A 20,752-nucleotide genomic window follows, 5' to 3' on the forward strand; every position below is an offset into this window, starting at 1 on the left:
ATCTCTCCAACTCTCTGCCGATCAAATGTCTAGCGTTTTGGATCAATTTGTCAATCCTACCCATGTCCACTTTGCTGGTTCTGCTCACCCAACAAACAACAAAGGTAAAACAAAATCAAACTAAGTTCACAACACTTTTTGTTTTTTTCCCTCCGAAGAAGCCACCTGTACTTACTTTCTGTTTTACCATGCCAGAAAAAATGTTCACAAATATGCAGTAATGGGGAAATGAAAGAAAAACGAACATGAGGCCTCAGTTGGCTGTTTGCCTTCAAGATCCTTAAACCAACTTTGTTTCCAAATCCAGCCTCACCCCCCTCCATTTACAACTCTTTAAGGATACTTAGAAGGACACCAATGAGATTACCCTGAAAAATCCCTGCTGCTTGTCCTAGTCTCCTGGTCAGACTGATCAAATGTGTTGTCTGTCCAGACAAACAGGGGAAACTCTACTTCTTCTTGAACCGGACTACTTGACCCACCGCTCAAACTCAAATTGAACTAGCAAAACAGGAAGGACTGCTGTTCGCTGAGATAGTAATTCCTCTGGGACCAGATGCAGTGTTTCCTGCAAATTCAACAGCAAATGCTGTGTTGGGGAATTATTTCCAGAGAGCATTTCTTCTGATGTATAAATTTATTTATTTACCAGTATTTTTGCTTGTCTTTTTTTATTTTGTCCTGTTAAACTGGACCACCACATTTTTCATGGCTTGCTCAGAAAATGCTCAGCAGCTGCACAGATGTTTGCAAAGCCGACGCTCAACTATCAACTGCCTCTCGGACAGCAAACAAGACAACAACTCGTTTCCATTTTCCCAGGACAAAGCAGTGAAGGCATGGAGCTCTCTGGAGAATCTGGACAGTTCTGGCGTCAAAGCTGAGTGCCCCAATGCCGAGGATGAACCCAAATGGCAGCAGAGCATCAAAGTGAACGTTGGAGGGAAAGTGTTTCATATCCCAAGAAAGTGTGCTCTTAAATATCCTAACACCAGGATTGGCTCATTAGCTCAATGCAAGGACCGGGCAAAACTTCTCACTCTGTGCGATGACTACTCTGTGTGGAAGAATGAATTCTTCTTTGACCATGATCCAGCCTTCTTCCACCACGTCTGCCATTTCTACCACAGCGGAGTGCTGTGGGTTGTAAGGGAAATGTGCCCCATCAACTTTGAGGAGGAAATTGCGTACTGGGGACTGAGCATTAAACACATCCAGCTGTGCTGCTGGATGGTGTTCGAGGAGAAGGCGGACGAGGTCAAGGACAACCTGAAGGTGGAGAGAGAGCTGATGGCTGAGATCGAAATGAAGTATGACGACGAAAGCTTCAAGGACATGATTTTTGGGAATGTGCGGAAGACCCTGTGGAACGTCGTGGAGAATCCGTACTCTTCATCTCTGGCGAAGGCATTCGCCGTGCTCTCCAACCTGTTCGCGCTCTTCTCCATCGTCGCAATGGCTCTCAACACTGTGGAAGAGCTCCAAACATACAGAATCAATGACAAAACGCAGATGGAATGGGTGGAGATTATCACCATTGTGTTCTTCACCTTTGAGTATTTAATTCGCCTTATCACCACTCCTAATATCGCTTTGTTCTTGAAGGGGGGCCTCAACTTTGTGGACATGGTGTCGGTCATGCCTCATTTTGCCCAGATCGTCTTTGAAACCTGCACCGATGCGATGAATGTGAACGCACAAGAAGACCACAGGGCTATGACTCAGCTCAGTACGCTCAACCATGTCCTCATCGTCATCAAGTTGCTGCGGATCTTTCGCATTTTGAAGTTAGCACGACATTCAACTGGCATGAAGGCGTTTGGGTTTACCCTGCGGCAGTGTTACCAGCAGGCCTGTTGCATTTTCCTCTTCATTGCCATGGGAATCTTCATTTTCTCGGCCCTCTTGCATTCAGCAGAGATGGATACTGAGGGTTCTTCTATCAGCAGCATCCCATATGCCTGGTGGTGGGCTGCAGTGAGTAACTTATGATGCACATTTCATCTACTTTCTGTGTACAGTATACACAAAACCCTAAGGAGTTGTCTCTAAGTCTCCTTAGTCTACCTCAGTCTCCTTAGAAGGGACGGTCGACAATGTCCCCTCTATATGAGCATCCATTTTCCCCATGTAATATACACACAGTTCAGTTGTTTGCTAATGTTGTTATGTTGCTTTTTTTTATAATAAATAATCCAGTAAACATGTATCTAAACCTAGTCTGATGAACATACATATAGCAGCTTTTTTGTTAACACCCCTGTAATAAAATTCTCTGTGCTGATAGCTCTAAATCACTACAAATGCAGTAGCGACATATCATAATACAGTACTGTGCACACGTTTTAGGCAGGTGTGGAAAAAATGCAGTAAATTAAGAATGCTTTCAAAAATATAAACAATGATTGTTTATTTTTATCAATCTACAAAATCCACAAAAACATGAGTGAACAAAAGAAAAATCTAAGTCACATCAACATTTGGTGTTACTACCCTTCAAACCAGCATCAATCCTTGCACATAGTTGGGGATTTTGTAGGATCGTAGACGTAGTAGTCGGCCAAAGAAACTTAGTGCAGCAGATGAAAAACACATCAAGCTTATTTCCCTTAATAATCAGAACATGTCCAGCAGCACCATCAGCTCAGAACTGGCAGAAACTAGTGGGACCCAGGTACACCCATCTACTTCCTGGAGAAGTCTTGCCAGAAGTGGTCTTCATGGTAGAATTGCCATCCCTCAAATCCATCCCTCTGACATGGAAACAAGGCCAAGAGACTCTACTATGCACAGGAACTGCTCTGGACTGCTGAATCAAATTTTGGAATATTTGGCTATAGCAGACAACAGTTTGTTCACTGAAAGGCTGGAGAGCTGGGATAATGACTGTCTCCAGGCAACAGTGAAGCATGGTGGAGGCAAGTTTGGAGCTGAATTTCTGCAAAAGGAGTTGGAGATTTGGTCAGGACTAATCCTCAATGCCGAGAAATACAGACAGGTACTTATCCATCATGCAGTACCATCAGCGAGGCGTATGATTGGCCCCAAATTTATTCTGAGGCATGACAAAGACCCCAAACATACAACCTACCAGAAGAGTTCCTTCAGAAACTGTGTACCTAGAAGAACTGATGCTGTCTTGAAGGCAAAGGGTGGTCACACCAAATATTGATTTGATTGCTATTCTGTTCATTTGCTGCATTTTGCTAAATGATAAAAATAAACCATTAACACTTCAATTTATGAAAGCATTCCTAGTTTACAGCATTTCATCAAAAGGCCTAAAACTTTTCCACAGTACTGTATATACAATCAAAGCCTCTTGGGAGATTTAAAGTGATCACTGTAGTGCATCTGTATTGGTGGGAATTTTGTGAGCACCTTTAGGGGCACGACCTTAGGACAGTTCGCTCACTGTGAGTTAGGTGAAGACAGGTGAAGACAGGTGAAGACAGGTTCAGACGGTGAAGACAGTATTTTCTCGTCATTGAGAGGCTGTTATACGTACATTGTCAAACAGGAATTGCAGGCTTTAGTAGCACCACTTGAAACTGAATATAAGTTTGTTCATTTTTTGCCTTTCAGGTTAGCATCTCCACTGTGGGTTATGGCGATGTGGTTCCCGTAACCATCCTAGGACGCATTGTAGCGTTTGGTTGCATCTCTTTCGGTATCATCCTCAACGGCATGCCAATCTCCTTCCTGTTCAACAAGTTCTCTGACTACTACAGCACGCTGAAGGCACAAGAGTACAACTCCATCTCAGTGCAGCGCCGATTCCAGCTCAAGAAGAGACTCAGGCGTAAAATGGATATGTGCTTCCATCCCTCAGAAGAAGACAGCAGCACAGTCTTAGAGCCCGTCTTAGAATGACTTGAACATTTGAGAAGAGGACCCTTACGCTTGAGGAACTTGTGGACAGCATAAATCAGATAAAATATTCCGATGCCACAGAAGGAAGTGAACCTGCTTAGTGAGTGAGTGAGCACAGTAAGAACAAAAAACAGGCTAAGTATACAGAAGCAGAACCAAAATGAGATCACTGCTATTGCTGCTTTCTCAAAAAGTGGAAAGGCACATGTTAAATTTCACAGCACTTATTATAAGCAGTGGTGTGATGTGGGTTTTTTTTTTGTTGTTTTTTTTTTTTTTTTTTTTTCTGAGACAAAAAATCTATAGCCTTTTTAAGTGGTGGGGACATAAAAGAGCATGTTGTCTGTATGTTATCGCTATTTCATGTAATGGATTGAGTTATCAGAGCACCCAGTTTCCTTTTACTGGCACTTACTTGTTATCAAACCGGCCCTTTGAACACCAACACATGCCCTTTCTCTCACCTTCCCTCATACACATACACCCACATGCATTGTCTCCCTGACTTGATTTACATAAATCTGCACAGTGCAGATTTGTGATGTAAATAGCAATTCATTCACGTCATTTACATACATTCAGCAAAATGAGAACATGTCCATCACTGCGCTTGCTAATTCTGCTATCGAAAAGTCAACACAAACTTGCTAATTCCCTTGGCACAGTCCTGGCAAACCACAGATGAGCAGTGTCACACTAGCAGGATCACCTCGTCCGTTAATCATTCTTTTTTTTTCTGCCAAGGGAAGCCAACTCTGCCTGGCTTATCTTCGGACCACAGCACAATACCCTATCTCACCACTCTTCAGCTACATAACATCGCACAACCTTAAATAATTAGAGATGAGAAATAAGAAAGAGACAAAGTGACACAACTTAGAATTGCCAAAACTGCTCAGAAGAGTGTTTTTATTTGATGAGAGCTACAGTCTCATAAGAAAGACAGGCAGCATGGCTTCCCCTTGGCCTCGGGGAAATATGTCATTGATTATAAGGTCTTGTGATTGGTTTTGCGTCTTTACCTGATAGCAAGCAGACAAAACAAACTGTTGCTTGCATGGTGATACTGCTAGTTGTCACGTGTATGCTAGCTGCCTACACAATGCACAGATCTGGATGTTCTCACTGTTATCTGTGTTGTTTTTTTGCTCACTGGGCCAAACCCTTCCTGTTCTCTGCTTCACAGCTGCTGACAAACCTCATAGTGTCAGAGGACGGTTTCTGTGTTTCCTCAATGGCAGTTCAACAGCAGTTAAGAGGAAGAAACACTTCTATCTGCTGTTCATTACCTGCTGAGGTCCCTTTTTTGGACTTCCCTAAATCCATGCTGATCTCCTTAGTTTTTGTGGTGTTTGTTAGGGAAAGATTAATATCCAAATACCTGTCGACCAGTTAAATAGTAAGAGAAGAACTGATGATTAAGTCTTGTATGGCATCTTATGTATGAAGAATTTCTTGTTAAACCGAAATGTACTGGAAAAAGCAATGGAGCCACAAGTTGTGACTTGTAAACAAGTGCCTGTGAACGAATGCCATGTGTTCTTCTGTTTGTACATCAATTGCAATGAACACTGTCATACGGTTAATTGCCCCCTTTAATGTGTGACAAAAGGAATTTGAAAGTAGACTCATACTGTCTCCACCTCTTAAGGTCTAGAAACGTCTTACAGACTCCTCTGGAAGCACCTTTTTTAGATCTGGTGCAGCTCCTTTCGCTTCACATGCAGACATAATACTGCTACTCATTGTTGACTTTTTATTATTACACCACTAGTCAAAAGTATCCTCTGGTATATTTGGTCAGGGCTTCATCTTACAGCACGATAATGACCCAAAAGTTTAATCCAAGCTACAGCAGAACTACCTCAGGATAAAAACAAGATGGAAAGCAAGAAAACATGGAGTGGACCATGGCCCAGTCTGTAGACTTTAACCTCATGGAGCTGGTTTGTGATGAACTGGACAGAAAGTGACTCGCATTTCTGGGAACTTCTGCAACAAAAAAGGGATGAACTCTCTGAACAATATTTGATTTCCATTTTAAGAATGAAAGGATGTCACAAGTGTGTTCACAGACATTAAACTGCATACGTTTCAATAAAAAAAGAAGACAGAAGAAGAAATATTGTGTTCTAAAATGTAGTTATTCATTTTTCTTCATATTTAAAGGCAGAAGACTGAAACTGTTGTTATTATGAGATCATAAAAAGACATAATTAATGCACGTTTTTCTTTCGGTTTGAGTTTTTATCAATTTAATATATTTTCACATTTTGTCCTATTTTTAATTATTATGATTGACATAAATAAAACTTCAGGATATCCTGTGATGTTGCTCAACTGGTTTGTTGACCTTTAGTAGGGAATTATTACTTTCCTCTGCCACGGGTCAAAAAGATTTCAAGATCAGTTGGGGCTCAGTTGGAAGCTGGGGAGTTCACACCAATGAGATTTTACACACTGCTGAGTGTTTGTATCTTGTAATGTGATACAGTTTCAACATGAAATACCAGTTTATAGTGTGTAATACCAGCATGCCAGAACCTCCACAAAGTATCAGGTGTATTTATACTGTGACACTTTATCTCCAGGACATCCTGATGACAACCTTGGAGTGTGAACAATGTGACACTTTAAAGTTTATTCGTCAATGTCAGCATCAGGTTGTCTCAGAGCTGTTTGCTATTATCATTTATACTGACTTGTTGAAAGCTCCAGACATCAGGCACTTCACAGTGAATGTAAATACAGCAGAATTAAAGGGCAGGATAAATGTGATAATAGTCTAGTGTCTACAGATGTCTATGAATAAATATGTTCACCATGTATGAAAGCAAGCACATTCATGTCGTTGTTCAGTCGGTCTGCTAGAGATTGAACAGGCTGATTAAAACGGAAGAAAAACACAAATTAAGTAAGGCTCCAAGTGGAAGGAAAACATGTTTGTAGTAGAGGAGACTCTGCTTATCTCTGTAACGTCTTATCAAGCGCCACGATGCCAGGATTGACTTTGTTGTCCATGATATAATGTTTCTCCAAAGCATTTGAGGCATTATTAATGTGGAGCAGCAGTTTCTAGTATTCTTCATTAACCACGTTGGACAACCATTTGATTTTCTATCCTCATCTTCCTGGAACACATTTTTTAGTTGCAGTGGTAATTTTGGTTTGGAAATTCTGATGATGCAGTCTGGATATACCATAATCAACCCCCTCACAACAAAAACATAGTAGCCGGAAAAACCCCAGAAAACACGCAAACGCTACCCCGAAAGGGCCAAACCAGACTAAAGCCCAGACTTTCTTGCTAGAAGGCATCAGTTTAGACCACCTCAAGATCGAAACAATAACGCAACAAGAATTAAAAAAAAAAAAACACAATGCGTTCATGGCGTGAACGGCGCACACCCAATACACAGCCAAGTTAACATACATAATATAAAACCGCCAAACAGCCATTACAGCTCCACAAACAGGTAAACAACTCCTCGATGTTGTATCCCCCACACACACATCCACATATGCATCGGCAGTTACACAAATCCCTTTATAATTCAATCACTGTGTAAACTAGATTATCAATTCCATTTAGAGTAAAAATAAATAAGACCAACCGCCTTTTTGACAGCTTCCTTTCACCAAGTTGCAGTTGCTTAAACCACTCTTTGTTGAATGTCCTAGTTTTATCTTTTCCCTCTTGAGAAATGATTAAATCCTCTGGTTGATGCGGTCCCGAACATATTATCTCCATCTTCTGCTCAAATCAGCCAATGAGAAGCGGTCTAGTGCCCTCGACCTCAGGCCCCACCACCCAAACTGAAGGATCAACCTGTACCTAGAATAATGTGCCCTCTCATTTCCACCATCAGGATAGAGAGAGTTGCTTCACATTAATGTAAAATTTTTTGTCTCCTGATCAAAATAGCTGCTGCAAATTTTATTGGACAGAAATGAAGCACATCATTATTATATTTTTGCTGGTGCTACCATTGTTACTGATAATCACAATGCAGCTAGTATAGTATAATCATATAACATAGTTCACCAATCAGGCATAACATTACGACCACCTTCCTAATATTGTGTTCATCCCCCTTAAAGAGCTCTGATCTGCTGAGGCATTTACTCCACTAGAACCTTGAAGGTCTGCTGTGATATCTGGCACCAAAATATCAGCAAGTCCTGCAGACTGCAAAGTGGGGCCTCCATAGGCTTGCTTGTCCAGAACATTATACAAATGCTTGACTGGATTGCAATCTAGGGAAATTTGGAGGACAAGTCAACACTGCTTGTTTTGTGATCTGTAACAATGGTTAGGTAGGTGGTACATCATTCATGATTCAACAGACCAGTCCACCTTCTTCCATCGCTCCATGACCTAGTTCTGATGTCCATGTGCCCACTGTTGGTGCATTCGGTAGTGGATATTAGTCACTTAGGGCAACTGTGTATTCTGACACCTTTCTATCAGAACCAGCATTAACTTCTTCACCAATTTGAGCAACTGTAGCTTGTCTGTTGGATTGGACCACTCACACCCTTTGCTTTTTAGCCATTAAAATTTGGCCGTTATCCCACCCATGTACCAGGTGCCTATTTATGATTTACAACCTCGTAAAATATAAATAGGTCCAAGGTCCCTGATGAAATGATATAAAGCCTTTTAGTGGTTCCAAGAGTCACGTATGGTAAGGCATCTTTTCAGTTTGACAACCCACATCTATGGAACCCCATTTCCTCTGATGGTATTTCCTCACTAGGCTATCTGTGCTCAGCCATGACTCAATTTATTTGTGCTCTTACTATCCCTGTGTTCCTGTGTGTGTCTGTGCATGAGGAGGAAGGGGGAGGGTTCTGCTGTTTTATGTGCGAAGCGCCTTGTGTTGCAATTCATTTGTATGAAAGGTACTACATAAATAAAGTTTGATTTATCACTCGATTGATGAATTATGTTCAGTGAAATGATTTATGTTGATTTATCAAATTTCTGAACAAAGAATCTGTTTTGAGAGTGGAATTACCTCCTGGACCTTCAATGCTGGAGCTGATGAAACAATTCCATCATGAGTCCAATTTCTCCGCTTTTTAAGCCAGTACCACTTTTATTTCACACTTTTATTTTGGTCTTCAAGTATGCAGCAAAGACTGGTTTTGTTTGGTGAAGTGGTAGACAAAACTGAAAGTGAAAATCACACCCCACCTCACTGAACAAGCAGCCATGTGCTCTTCTATGCTTATGCTCAGAATAGGTGAAAGTATAACTGTGAATGTGACAGGAGAAACAGACTATTTAGAACTGGCCGTAGCATTGTACCAAACAGTTTGATAGAACCGGCAAAGAGTGACCTAAAGAGCAGTGGTATACAGTACATGCTACAGTATATGGTGGACTGGTTGTGCAGCCTGGCTAGACATCAGCCTCCCTGGACAGAGGACATAGAGCGCAGAACTAACATGGTATAAACAAAAAACAGATCTATTGCACACCTGAGCAAAAAGATAAACATAGCTTCTCTGCCTGGAACTGATTTGTTGTCTGAGTCAACAGAGAAATGACTTCGATAGAGTGGACCACCAGATATTACTGTGCAAACTAGTAATATCTGTGCAAACTAGAAGCTATAGGTTTTAATGAGGAAGCCTTCAAATGGATTCAGTCATATCTCTCTGTCTCTGGTAGAGTCCAAATGGTAGATGTGGGAGGTATCCTTTCGGAGCCTAAAACTCTTACCTGTGGTGTCCCACAAGCAAGCATTCTTGGTCCTTTATTGTTTTTATTGTATATAAATGATATGGAGGCATGTAAGACGCTGGCTAGGTAACAATAAGTTATCCTTGCGCATAGGCACATCTGAATGCATTCTTTTTGGATGGATGTGTAGACTAAGGGATGTTACTTTAATGCTTTAATGTGGAATATAATAGAGCAATGATGAAGGAAAAGTGTTGTGTTACCTATCTTGGATGTGAATTAAACCAGTGTGTGACTATGGCCCTTCTTGTCATCGGGAAGGTCCATGCAAAGATTAGGTACCTGGCAAGAATATCTAAAGTCCTAGATAAGGACACCATGAGGACCTTAGCTACATTTTCACTTCAGTGCCACTTTGACTACAGCTAGTTAACATGGTATAGTGGTTGAACCAATAAATAAATAAATAAATAAAGATAAGCATCAAAAAGATCAGAACAGACTGATCAGAGTCGTCCTTAATCTCAGTCCACAAACACACATCAGCCCATTTTAAAGAGTTGAACTGGCTCCATGTAGAAGTTAAGTCCAACACTCATTATGGTTTTTAAAATGTCACAAGATCAATGTCCAAATTATTAAGGTACAATTTGTTTGTGCTATTCATGGCTTGAGTACAACATTCAGTGTATTCAACTTGAAACAACCTAATATTAAAAGTAAATACATTCCTCTATACTGAGGGAGAGGAGTGGAACAAAACACCAAACGAAATTAAATCTGCTGTGTGTCTGCTCACTTTTAAAACTAATTAGCTTAATGACATATCTTTTAAGCCAGAATGTGTCTTGTCCGGTTTATGAAGTTGTATGTTTTATGTATTCTTTTGATGTTTTTGTTTGTTTGTTTGTTTGTTTTTTATTTTAAAATGCGACTTAGTGCGTCCTCCTGATGGATTTTCGTATTGTATGCACATTCTGTATCTCATATACTATCCCTTAAATTTAGTTGACTAACCAGGAAATTATATAAAAATTATATAAATATATAAATATAAATATAATATATATATATAATATAAATATGTGCAAAAATTCAAAATCACTAAAAAAAATAAATACATATTCATACTCTCCGAAGGGATGTTAAGTGGATCTACTCGTCGAGCGTTATTGGCAGCAAGTTCATATGGCGGGGTGGTGAATCTTTTACCTTTTTTTTTTTTTTCACAGCAGGCACCGCCCCCCCCTGGCAGGAAACCAAGCCCCATGTTGCTGCTGAAACTGTGGAGTGAATATTAACATTTCTTCCTAACGAGAAAAATCGGAAAGAGACCGATCTTCTTTGAAAAGTGAGTACATTTAATTTGCCACATACTCTAACTTTACGCACAACTGTGTATGTGCTGTCGTTGAGAGACAGGACTTTTATAAAAGCGTTTTGACAGACTTGTGTTTCAGCATGTCCTCTATCAGAGTGCTGCAAACCACTATGTGCGCTAAAAAATAAATGTCACTGATGTTTTTCCTTTATATCTCGATAAGTGCGTTAGAGCAGTTGTTGCAAGTGGCAGAATATGAAGAAATGAAATTTAAAAAAAAGTAGACACATTTGAGAGGCTTTTTAAAAAAAAAAAAAAAAAAAAAAAAAAAACACGATATCTGGAGATTATTCCCATAACCTATTCATATTTTTTTTAGGCTAATTCTAAATAGGTCAGAGCTATCTAGCATACTATGACTTATTTATTCGTGGTATTACTTTGCATTTTTTATTACAATCGTTCCTCGTTTATTGTAATTATTATTGTTTCTACAGCTTCATTCAGCAGTTCCCGAGAAATGAAAGTAGACATATACTTCTTGATATCTTGGGATGGGTTTGACAGACCTTTAAAGATTTATTTCAGGCTTTTCTCGACATAACTGACTAAAGGTAAAAGTCAATCCAAGCTGATATTTGTTGAATCGAAATGTTTGAAGTAAGGGATGACTTATAGGCAGTTGTTAATCTCTCAACACAATGTGTGAACTTAAGTGGAAACCTGTTGATACTCTGACTCACATATTTCCGAAACTTTTTTTTTAAACGTTTATTTTAACAAATGAACCGTTTACCAAGAAATGAGCATTTGTAGCTGAGATCACTCTAAATGTCAATTTATTTTTTTTTTAAGACTTCCCTGAGAACCGGGCAATTGCACAATGCTTGGCATTGTATCAGATTACTGTATCTGATTACGGCTAGTAAGGTTTTCCTCACACATCCCTTTAAATGTGCAGAAATGGATTATAGTTGACTGCATGTTATTTGCATTTCAATGGTTCCTTACAAATTGAAACGCTAACAAAAGCCAATGAGGTCCCAAAAGGAAGAACTAAACTAAAAACAGTGATGTTTTACGTAGCACTGTACTTAATGTCTGTATATTCTATCGTCATATTCTTGATTACGCAGTTGGATTTATATTTGTGGACTTTGAATCTGTACTCATAACTGTCTCCAGTTATTTGGAAAAGGCAAACCAGATCAAACCCTCCTCCTGCCCTATCTAAGTTAACAATGTTCGTGCCATCTGATGATGAGTAAACACCCACAAATGGTGTTATCAAACTGCGCACATAACTTAAAGAACGCAGGACCAGTTGCTCTTGCTAGAGCAGTTTTGGGCATTTGACAAGTGGGTGTGCTATTACTTGACCCTCCTATCGGGTTAGTTCGGGCCGACACTCATATTCGATTATAAATATCAATGTATTTAATTTATTATTATATAGATTTGATTATTAATCCACAATAACACATACATTACCACCTAATGTTGCGTTAGATGTTTTTACCAGCTTCCGCTCGTGTGAAATTTACAAGAGTGTCAGCTGAGACAAACACGGTTAGTCATGCTTGCTGCCCAAAAACTTTTATATACGAGAGCTGTTGGGATGTGGCAAAAAATAAAAAAATAAAGATGTAAACGAAACACAATCGAACGGACCTAACACCCAACTGAACTAAACAGGAGAATCAACTCAAAAAGGCTTCTTCCTCCTATTTAAGTCTGCTACAATAAAAGGAGTCTATACAACTGTTTGCAATATTAACAATGATCAAAGGTCACTATCAGTCGAAGACACAGTTTAAGCTTTAGCTTAATGAAAGAATGGAATATAGTTTAGTGAAATGAGCTCTCTCTCATGCGTGTGCAAACACACACACAGGCTGCTGTGGGTTGGGAATAGGGGAAGTAAGAGGACGTGGCTGACTCAGCTGGAACGTCAACCAATCTCGAGGCAGAAACCCAGTTACATGGGTAATCAGAAGGATATAGGTATGCTGTCCTAAAACTATATGTATGATGACTGTACCATAGTGTAATTCAGTTTAAAATTAGTAATTTAATACAATTGTTTTAGAGACAGTTGGTGGCTTGTACACTATGGCTATGCAGTCTCAGATCATAGACTCCAGTAGATTTAACAATGACCATCGATTAATCAGTGACACTTAGGCCTGCACGATGCGTAGTGAAGCTCTTCGAGACACCACTGATTTGAATTGGTGCTGTTCGTTAGGTCTAGTAAAGTGTCTCGTGTTCTTGAAATATCATGTAGTTGTACAATATCCTATTACGGAAGTAGAAGGTTGCTGGTGATGGAAATGAGAAAGCATGTGTCAGTTGCATTCTACCAATTTGCCTGTTTTCAGGAAATATTTCAGCGTGACTACACTGGAAGGGAAAAAGTAGTTCTTTATTTACAGAATGTAACGCTTTGTCAAAGATAATTCTTCCCCTTTCATTGCTCATTTAAATTTACACATTGTGTTGTTTTGCATGCTGCTGGGGATGGCTGCAGTCATCAAGGAGTGTTATTGCTGTGCGGTGGGAGGTGTGTGGTGTTTAATTAGAATCCACACGAATGTCACGTCCAAAAATGGTTACAAGATGCTCAGTGCTATTCACTTGTCCTGTCAGGGGTTTTGATCTTGTGGCTCTCACATGACTATGATGACTATGGGGACGGGGCTAGTCCACTCGTGGGTGGAGTGCTTCCTGTTCCTCTAGATGCAGTAAAAGTTTCTTTGTGCGCCTGAGCGTCTGACTTCATCTATGTGACATATTCTATTTAATTTTTGGGAGTGTGTCGTGAACACATGGGTGGATTCTGCAGGCGGATGCCAACACAAAGCCACCTCATGTCTGTTCACTCCCGTTGGCCTCTGAGAGTCATGTCTCAGTGCAGCTGACATCACCTAAACGTTACATAGGAAATGACAGACCCCAAGTCTGAACGCCACCTGCAGACTAGCTGCTGTATTTCATTAGTAAATCATTACTCGTTGGTTAATCATTGACCATCTGTGTGATGTGCTGTTCAAAGGAAAGGAGCACCGGCATCACTGTCACTTCATATAGACAAACAAATTACCAAGCCACACTGACATGAGCTTCCTTTCACGTTAGCGTTCATCCTCTTTTTCACTCCAAGCTTAGGCTTAGCTCAGCACGAATACAGTGCGCACAAGTAGTGACTGAACAAGTCTGCATCTGTTTGGAAGAATGAAAGAAAAGATGCAGCTGCTGAGTTTGTTTTTCGTTATCTTAAAATTAAGTCTTTGCAGTTTCAAATTCGGCTCGCAACTTTCAAAATACAGCAGCGTGATCTTTCAGTCAACCTGAAATTCGAGGTGCTTTGTGAGGACTTTGATTTGACGGTGTGTAGAGTGTTTAGGTCCCACCGTTCGTTCTGGTGACTCACTTTAAGACGGAGGACGTTGTTTGTGCATCTCAAACTGGTGCCGTTTTGTGTCTCAGATGTCATACAGAGATTTACGTTTGCAGGCGTCAGCTCAAACGAGTTTAACATGTTGATCGCAAGTGTACAGTCAGGTATCAAATAAGATCACAAGATCTTCGCAACACTTGACATTACAAAGGCCTATTGTTAAATAAATGACAGGACAATTACTGAAACCAAACTAAGGTCAAACATGAAGTACTTCAAACCCCAGCAAATTTCCCTTCCCAGCATAGTTAGGGCAGAGCAGCATTGTCTGAATGAATTCAACCGTAGCAGACTGTGCATGCATTTATAAATTTCCTGATACTGCCCGTGATATGCCGCCAAATCACTCTTTGACCCTGCATTCATAATCATTATATAATATGCGAAGCATATTTAAAGGTTCACTGTAACTCTTGTGAGGAAGGCCAAAGACAATAATTCACAATAGGCTGCGTAGCAGGACTAATTGCAGATAAAGCCACACAGCAGTTCTGATAAAGATCTCCAGTTGTCAGCCAGAAGCATTTATCTACTTAATCTGTGTGTGACATTTTATGATGTCTTCTTTTTAAGAATGACAAATCTGCATGCATGGTATCTTTTTCTGAATATGTTTTTATAATGTCTGTAAAGGTCGTGGTATATCCAAAAAGCGTTTCTCAAACAACTGTACAAGTCCAGTTGTCTTTCTTAAACGCTTTTTGGATACCCATGTCCATAATTCTTTAAGTTTACATTATATTTGCATCAACAATCACTGATTAATTAGTCTAATCTGTTGATTATTGTGAGACTGAGGTGTGTTGACGAGAAAACTGTGTTTTTGTCTTGCCACGTCAGAGTTTCGAGGATGAAACAATCCAAGGCACAGGTCGTCCTGGTGGTAGGAACTCTTGGTCTGCTGGTCCTCCATCTCTTTAAAGAACACACTGAACAGAAAGACAGACATTTTGACATAAAAGTGAAAGAGGTGGACCACCATGTAACGCAACCCAGCAGAAGGACCTCTTATGAGTTCTCCTGGCCAAGATGTCAACAAAATATGTCCGCAGCCAACGTCACAGGCTTCAGCTCGCTTCCCAATAACATAAAAGACTTTCTCTACTATCGACACTGCCGCCACTTCCCCATGTTGCTGGACGTCCCTGACAAATGTGGAGGACCTGATAAATCCGGTGAAGTCTTCCTTTTGCTGGTCGTTAAAAGCTTGGCCAACAACTACGACCGGCGAGAGGTGCTGCGCAAAACTTGGGGTAAAGAGAGGAAGCACAAAGGCATGTGGATTCGAAGGGTATTCATCTCGGGAACGTCGGGTAATGGTTTGGAGAAGGAAAGATTGAACATGCTGCTCAAATATGAGCAACGTGAGTACAACGACATCATCCAGTGGGACTTCAGTGACACATTCTTCAACCTCACCTTGAAGCAGATACTCTTCCTGGAGTGGATGGAAAGAAACTGTCCAAACGCTCGCTTCCTCTTTAATGGCGACGATGACGTCTTTGCCCACACAGACAACATGGTTGAGTACCTCAAAGGCCTCAAGGACAATGATGGAAGCAAGCACCTCTTTACTGGCCACTTGATACAGAATGTGGGGCCCATCAGGTCACCAGGGAGCAAGTACTATGTCCCCGTTCAGGTTCAGGAGTCAGAGTCGTACCCTCCTTACTGTGGTGGTGGGGGTTTCCTCCTGTCTGGCTATTCAGCGTCGGTCATATACAACATGTCTAAGACCATTACAATTCTTCCCATAGATGATGTTTACATGGGCATGTGTCTGGCCAAAGCAGGACTCGGTCCTACTTCCCATATGGGGGTGAAGACCGCAGGGCTCTACGTTCCTGTCAAGTCGATGGATGGATACGATCCGTGCTTTTATAAAGACGTTTTACTGGTACACAGGTTCCTTCTAGCTGATTTGTATCTCATGTGGAACAGAGTCCAGGACCCCACTCTGAAATGTCATTCCTCCCCGCACATTCTTTAATGGCACCAAATTATATCCTACAAGTGGTAACGGAGGTTGTTGATGGTTTGTATTTTGCACTAGCTCAGATTTATTTTTAGTTAATTTTTTTCTACAAACCGAGTGGATGAGCACACTTAGGCTAAAATTAAGGTACGGGAATACATATTTACCTCATTCGTTGTTTCGGGTGACAGCTTTCACAGGAAAGTAGACACATGCCTGATAAATATCATCATACACATTTTTTGTTTTATTCATACTAACCCACCAAACAGAATTCAAACTTATATTTCTCTCTTGTTGACAAAAGTAAGGGCTGTTTTCTTATTTGCTACTTCCTGACATGCTGAAACAAATAATCTGGTCTGTATTTCATCAAGTGCTGCCCAATCCTCTGCCAGATTGTCTGATGTTGCTTGCATAGGTAATATACAGTTGGTTTGTTACATGCTGAAACTGGGAACAGAGAGAGAGAGAGATGAAGTCAGACCAGTCAGGCACCTCGCACCTTTCACGGAATAATTTCACTTCGACAAAACGGTTAAAATCCTGTGCATCACTGAGTCACGACATAAATGATCTTTGCCACGCCTGTACTCATAGGTACAGACATCTTATCTCTCTTATGCAGATTTATCCACGGTTCTGGGAACCAAGCCTCTGAGAACAGGCAAGAAAGAATGTTGCTCGTTTAAGATTCTCACAAGAATCCAGCTACCCCACAACTCAAGTTATGAATGAATGTTAAAAGATGCTAAACAACACTAAAGCCTGGGTTATTACAGGTAAACTCCACTTGTCTATGCTTAGAAACTGTTACTAGTCTCGGCAGTACAGATTACAGTTGCACATGTAACTTATCCAAACTCCAATTCCATGGATCATAATCAGAGTGAGAATTATTTTATTGATCCCAATGGGAAATTACTTCTGACAAAAGACACCAGCAGAGTGACACGCTCAAATAGCTCAACAGATGTCGAAGGAACTTCTGTGACATCAAGCTTCCGTAAATAAAGATAACTTATTAAGAGACAATTCAATGATTAAACCATCTGCTAAGTTAGATACCACTGGAGTTTTTTTTTTTTTTCGATTAATAAGACCTTGGCTCAAGGTCACAGTCCAGCATATTGTAACATGTCATGAAACTCCATGACTGTGTGATTGTTGTAGATGAGAAAGAGTGTATTTACTGAGTTACACATTGATCATGTTAACATTGATTTGGGGGCTGTGGTTTTGATATCAAGTAGTTATGTAACTTATCACGCAATGCTTGTTGAAACTTCCTGCACACTATCCAGGTCTAACTTAAAGAGTCTTTTCTCAGGGTTTCTTAAGACTTAAGAAGTATAATAATTTAATCCTCTGTTTAGGGTCATTTATGTTGCACGTTTTATGTTTCACTAAAGCCTGTTTTTTTTTGTGTAATAGACAGGGATCAATGTGTTTGGGTGTCATATGTGTACTAAGAAAGAAAGATACTGTAAGTGGTTTCCATGAAATAATGTGGCATTACTTATTGACTGCCATGTTTTGTAAGGGTGTTTAATTGCTGCTGTTTTTTTTTTTTTTTTACTTTAATGTTGTTAGGAAGAGGGTATATAGTGTATATAGTGTGTCATTTTATAATTAAACCGCTATGGAATTAAATTAAATAACATTTAATTATGTATAATAAATTTTGGTACATTGTGGTCTCCTGTGTACATCTGATTGAATATATATCTCTATATATATCATCTCATCTTCTACTACCCCTTATCCTCACTAGGGTCGAGTGGGTTGCTGGAGCCTATCCCAGCTGTCGGTGGGCGAGAGGCGGGGTACACCCTGGACAGGTCGCCAGTCTATTGCAGGACTAACACAGAGACAAACAACCATTCTCACCCACACGCACACCTAGGGTTAATTTAGGGTCACCAATTAACCTCACAAGCATGTCTATGGAGGTGAGAGGAAACCGGAGTACCTCGAGAAAACCCACACAGACACAGGGAGAGCATGCAAACTCCACCCAGAAAGGCCCGAGCTAGACAATATACATATGACATTTTAATTTTAAACTGTGGCCCTTGCCTTAGCAGCACCTGTTCTGCTGTTGATGTATTTCACTGGCAAATCATGTTTACTTTTCACTGTTTCTCATTGGATTTGCATAATTGGTGACAAAGAAAATTCATGTGTTTCTAGGTAGTTGAATGGATTTCAGGAAGGTATATTTATATTTACATGTGGAAATAGCGTATTTGTTATTTATTATAAGTCTAGAAGTATGTTATACCGTATTTATGGCAGAGAAACCAGAGGTATGGTCTCAGTTCAGCGGTATAATGGACTGGAGCGTCCTCTTGTGGACAAATCAGGTTACTGGAACAGCTTCACTGTGTGTCCCTTTGAGCCTGTCCAAAAATGAAAAAGTACACACTATCTAAACAAACTTTTTCCTCCTGCAACATACAGACCACAGATAAACAGCAGATTTTTTTAAATTAATGCTAATCATTGTTAATATCTCAAAGGAAACTAAATTACATAGATATTAAAGCCTACACAATATTTGTATTTTTCAAATCAACATTAAACATCTGCAATTAAAAAAAAAAAAAAAAAAAAAAAAAGGCATATAAAACAAGTTAATGAAACACAACTCAATGCAGTTAAGGACTCAATTAAAAATCTCAATTAAAACGCAAGTAAAGCCAGGAAAGTCTCTCAGATAAGTTTTAAGTAGTGACTTTATTAACAAGCTAAATCTATAACTGCTAAAACTGGAGTGATGGAATCCCTTCTCCTGGTCCTGGTTAAATGCCTGGCAGCTGAGTTTTGTCTGAAGAGATTGATCTAGTGTTGAAACAGGTAAAAAATAAATAAATAATAAAATAAAAATAAAATGCTGTTGCAATAATCCATAATCTCTGTGCCTTTAAAAGATAAAATGTGTTTGGAAAGGTTCCTGAGATGGTAAAAACAAATTTGCACTATCTTAGTAATATGGTAATGAAAACGTGGGTCAGAATCAAACCAAACACGGAGATTCTTCACAACAACAGAACCAGCCAAAGGAAGCAAAGGAACTTGCTTTATTAGCCCTTGAATTCCTAAACCAATGATCTCAGTTTTTTCAGTTTTTGTAGCTCAACCAGTTTTTGGTGTCAGGTGTGTAATGATCTAAGTCATCGTGGCTGGTAGGCATGAATAGCGTCTCATAAAACTATAATGAGGTGCCATACCTGCAATTGGCATGTACAGAGAAAATAAACATGGGCCTGAACCAATACCCGAGCAACACCATATTACATGATTCACTGTGATATAACACCATCTCTCTGATAAATGTGAGGAACATTGGCCTTGATATTCCCACATTGTTTTTTATTATCTATCATATCAAAGGTCAGGACTCACACTATTATCTGCTGTCAATAAAAGATCATTCGTGACTCAAAGCAGTCTCTGCGCTGTGGTGCTTCCTTAAACCAGGTTTTGTCTCAAATGTTTGAAGAGAAAGGCAGCCTGGAAATGGGTCTGTACATGAATGCAGCACTATTTAGGAGAGATGGCAGATATAATCTATTGGATCATCAGGGAACTGTGAAGCACTGCCAACAGGAAGTAAGCAATAACAATGCAGCTTATTAACTTACTAACCATAGCCCTCAGATCCCAGTTCCCAAGAAGGGCTGAAGATGGTCACACACCCACATTGAAGTAATAAAATATTCAGCTGCAAGAATATAACTGCAATTAATCTCACATAAAGTTGACACCCTGTGGTGTTTAACTATGTGGACAAATGCAGACGAAAAAATAAAAATAAGATACTACATACAACTGCATTCTCAGTAGCCTGACTTGCGTCGTCTGTGTGAATAACTGTAAGGGTTAACCTGGTAATTTGTGGTACTTCTGCACAATATGAAACCTGTCCTTTCAGTTGCTACTGCAAACATGCACATTTTATATGATATAATACAAACATGAACAAACCCTGTCTGTATCCTGTTATACCGACACAAAAGCAGGACTCGGGCCATTTATTTGATGGTACAACGCATCAAAGGAATTTAGAGCAGGGATGGGTTCAACAGAGCATTTAAACTCACTACTTACGTGATCTGCCTTACTTGATAAATAAAGACGCCTTTTCACATATATTTTAATAATAATAATAATAATAATAATTCACCTTGTATTACATAACTTGACAAGATAGACCTTTGTGGTGTCATAAAGCGAAACAGGTCAGCTAAGTTGACTGCATGTCGAACGTGTTTGCTGTACGACTTCATGTCATTTGATCCCGAGAAATGAGGAAACTCTATTTGTATGGGACAACATGATCTGGAAATGCGTGCACTTTTGGCGTAGTTACCACCGACTGCGCTCCCCCGCTACTGCGCAGACTCTGTACATTTTCGTTAACTTTTG

The 20,752-nt window shown here is 39.9% G+C and overlaps 2 protein-coding genes across 2 annotated transcripts; both read left to right on the forward strand.

Moving 5' to 3' along the window:
* Positions 1–190: 190 nt before the first annotated feature.
* Positions 191–6,198, forward strand: LOC125009816 (potassium voltage-gated channel subfamily V member 2-like). The gene is made up of 2 exons (XM_047588031.1): positions 191–1,977; positions 3,586–6,198. The coding sequence occupies exons 1-2, from the start codon at positions 628–630 to the stop codon at positions 3,871–3,873; spliced, it is 1,638 nt and encodes a 545-aa protein (XP_047443987.1). The 5' UTR covers positions 191–627; the 3' UTR covers positions 3,874–6,198.
* Positions 6,199–10,809: 4,611 nt separating this feature from the next.
* Positions 10,810–18,018, forward strand: LOC125009989 (N-acetyllactosaminide beta-1,3-N-acetylglucosaminyltransferase 3-like). Its single transcript, XM_047588325.1, has 2 exons — positions 10,810–10,916; positions 15,187–18,018. The coding sequence occupies exon 2, from the start codon at positions 15,197–15,199 to the stop codon at positions 16,334–16,336; it is 1,140 nt and encodes a 379-aa protein (XP_047444281.1). The 5' UTR covers positions 10,810–10,916; positions 15,187–15,196; the 3' UTR covers positions 16,337–18,018.
* Positions 18,019–20,752: the final 2,734 nt, after the last annotated feature.

This window comes from Mugil cephalus, chromosome 6 (assembly GCF_022458985.1).
Source record: "Mugil cephalus isolate CIBA_MC_2020 chromosome 6, CIBA_Mcephalus_1.1, whole genome shotgun sequence".
NCBI lineage: Eukaryota > Metazoa > Chordata > Actinopteri > Mugiliformes > Mugilidae > Mugil > Mugil cephalus.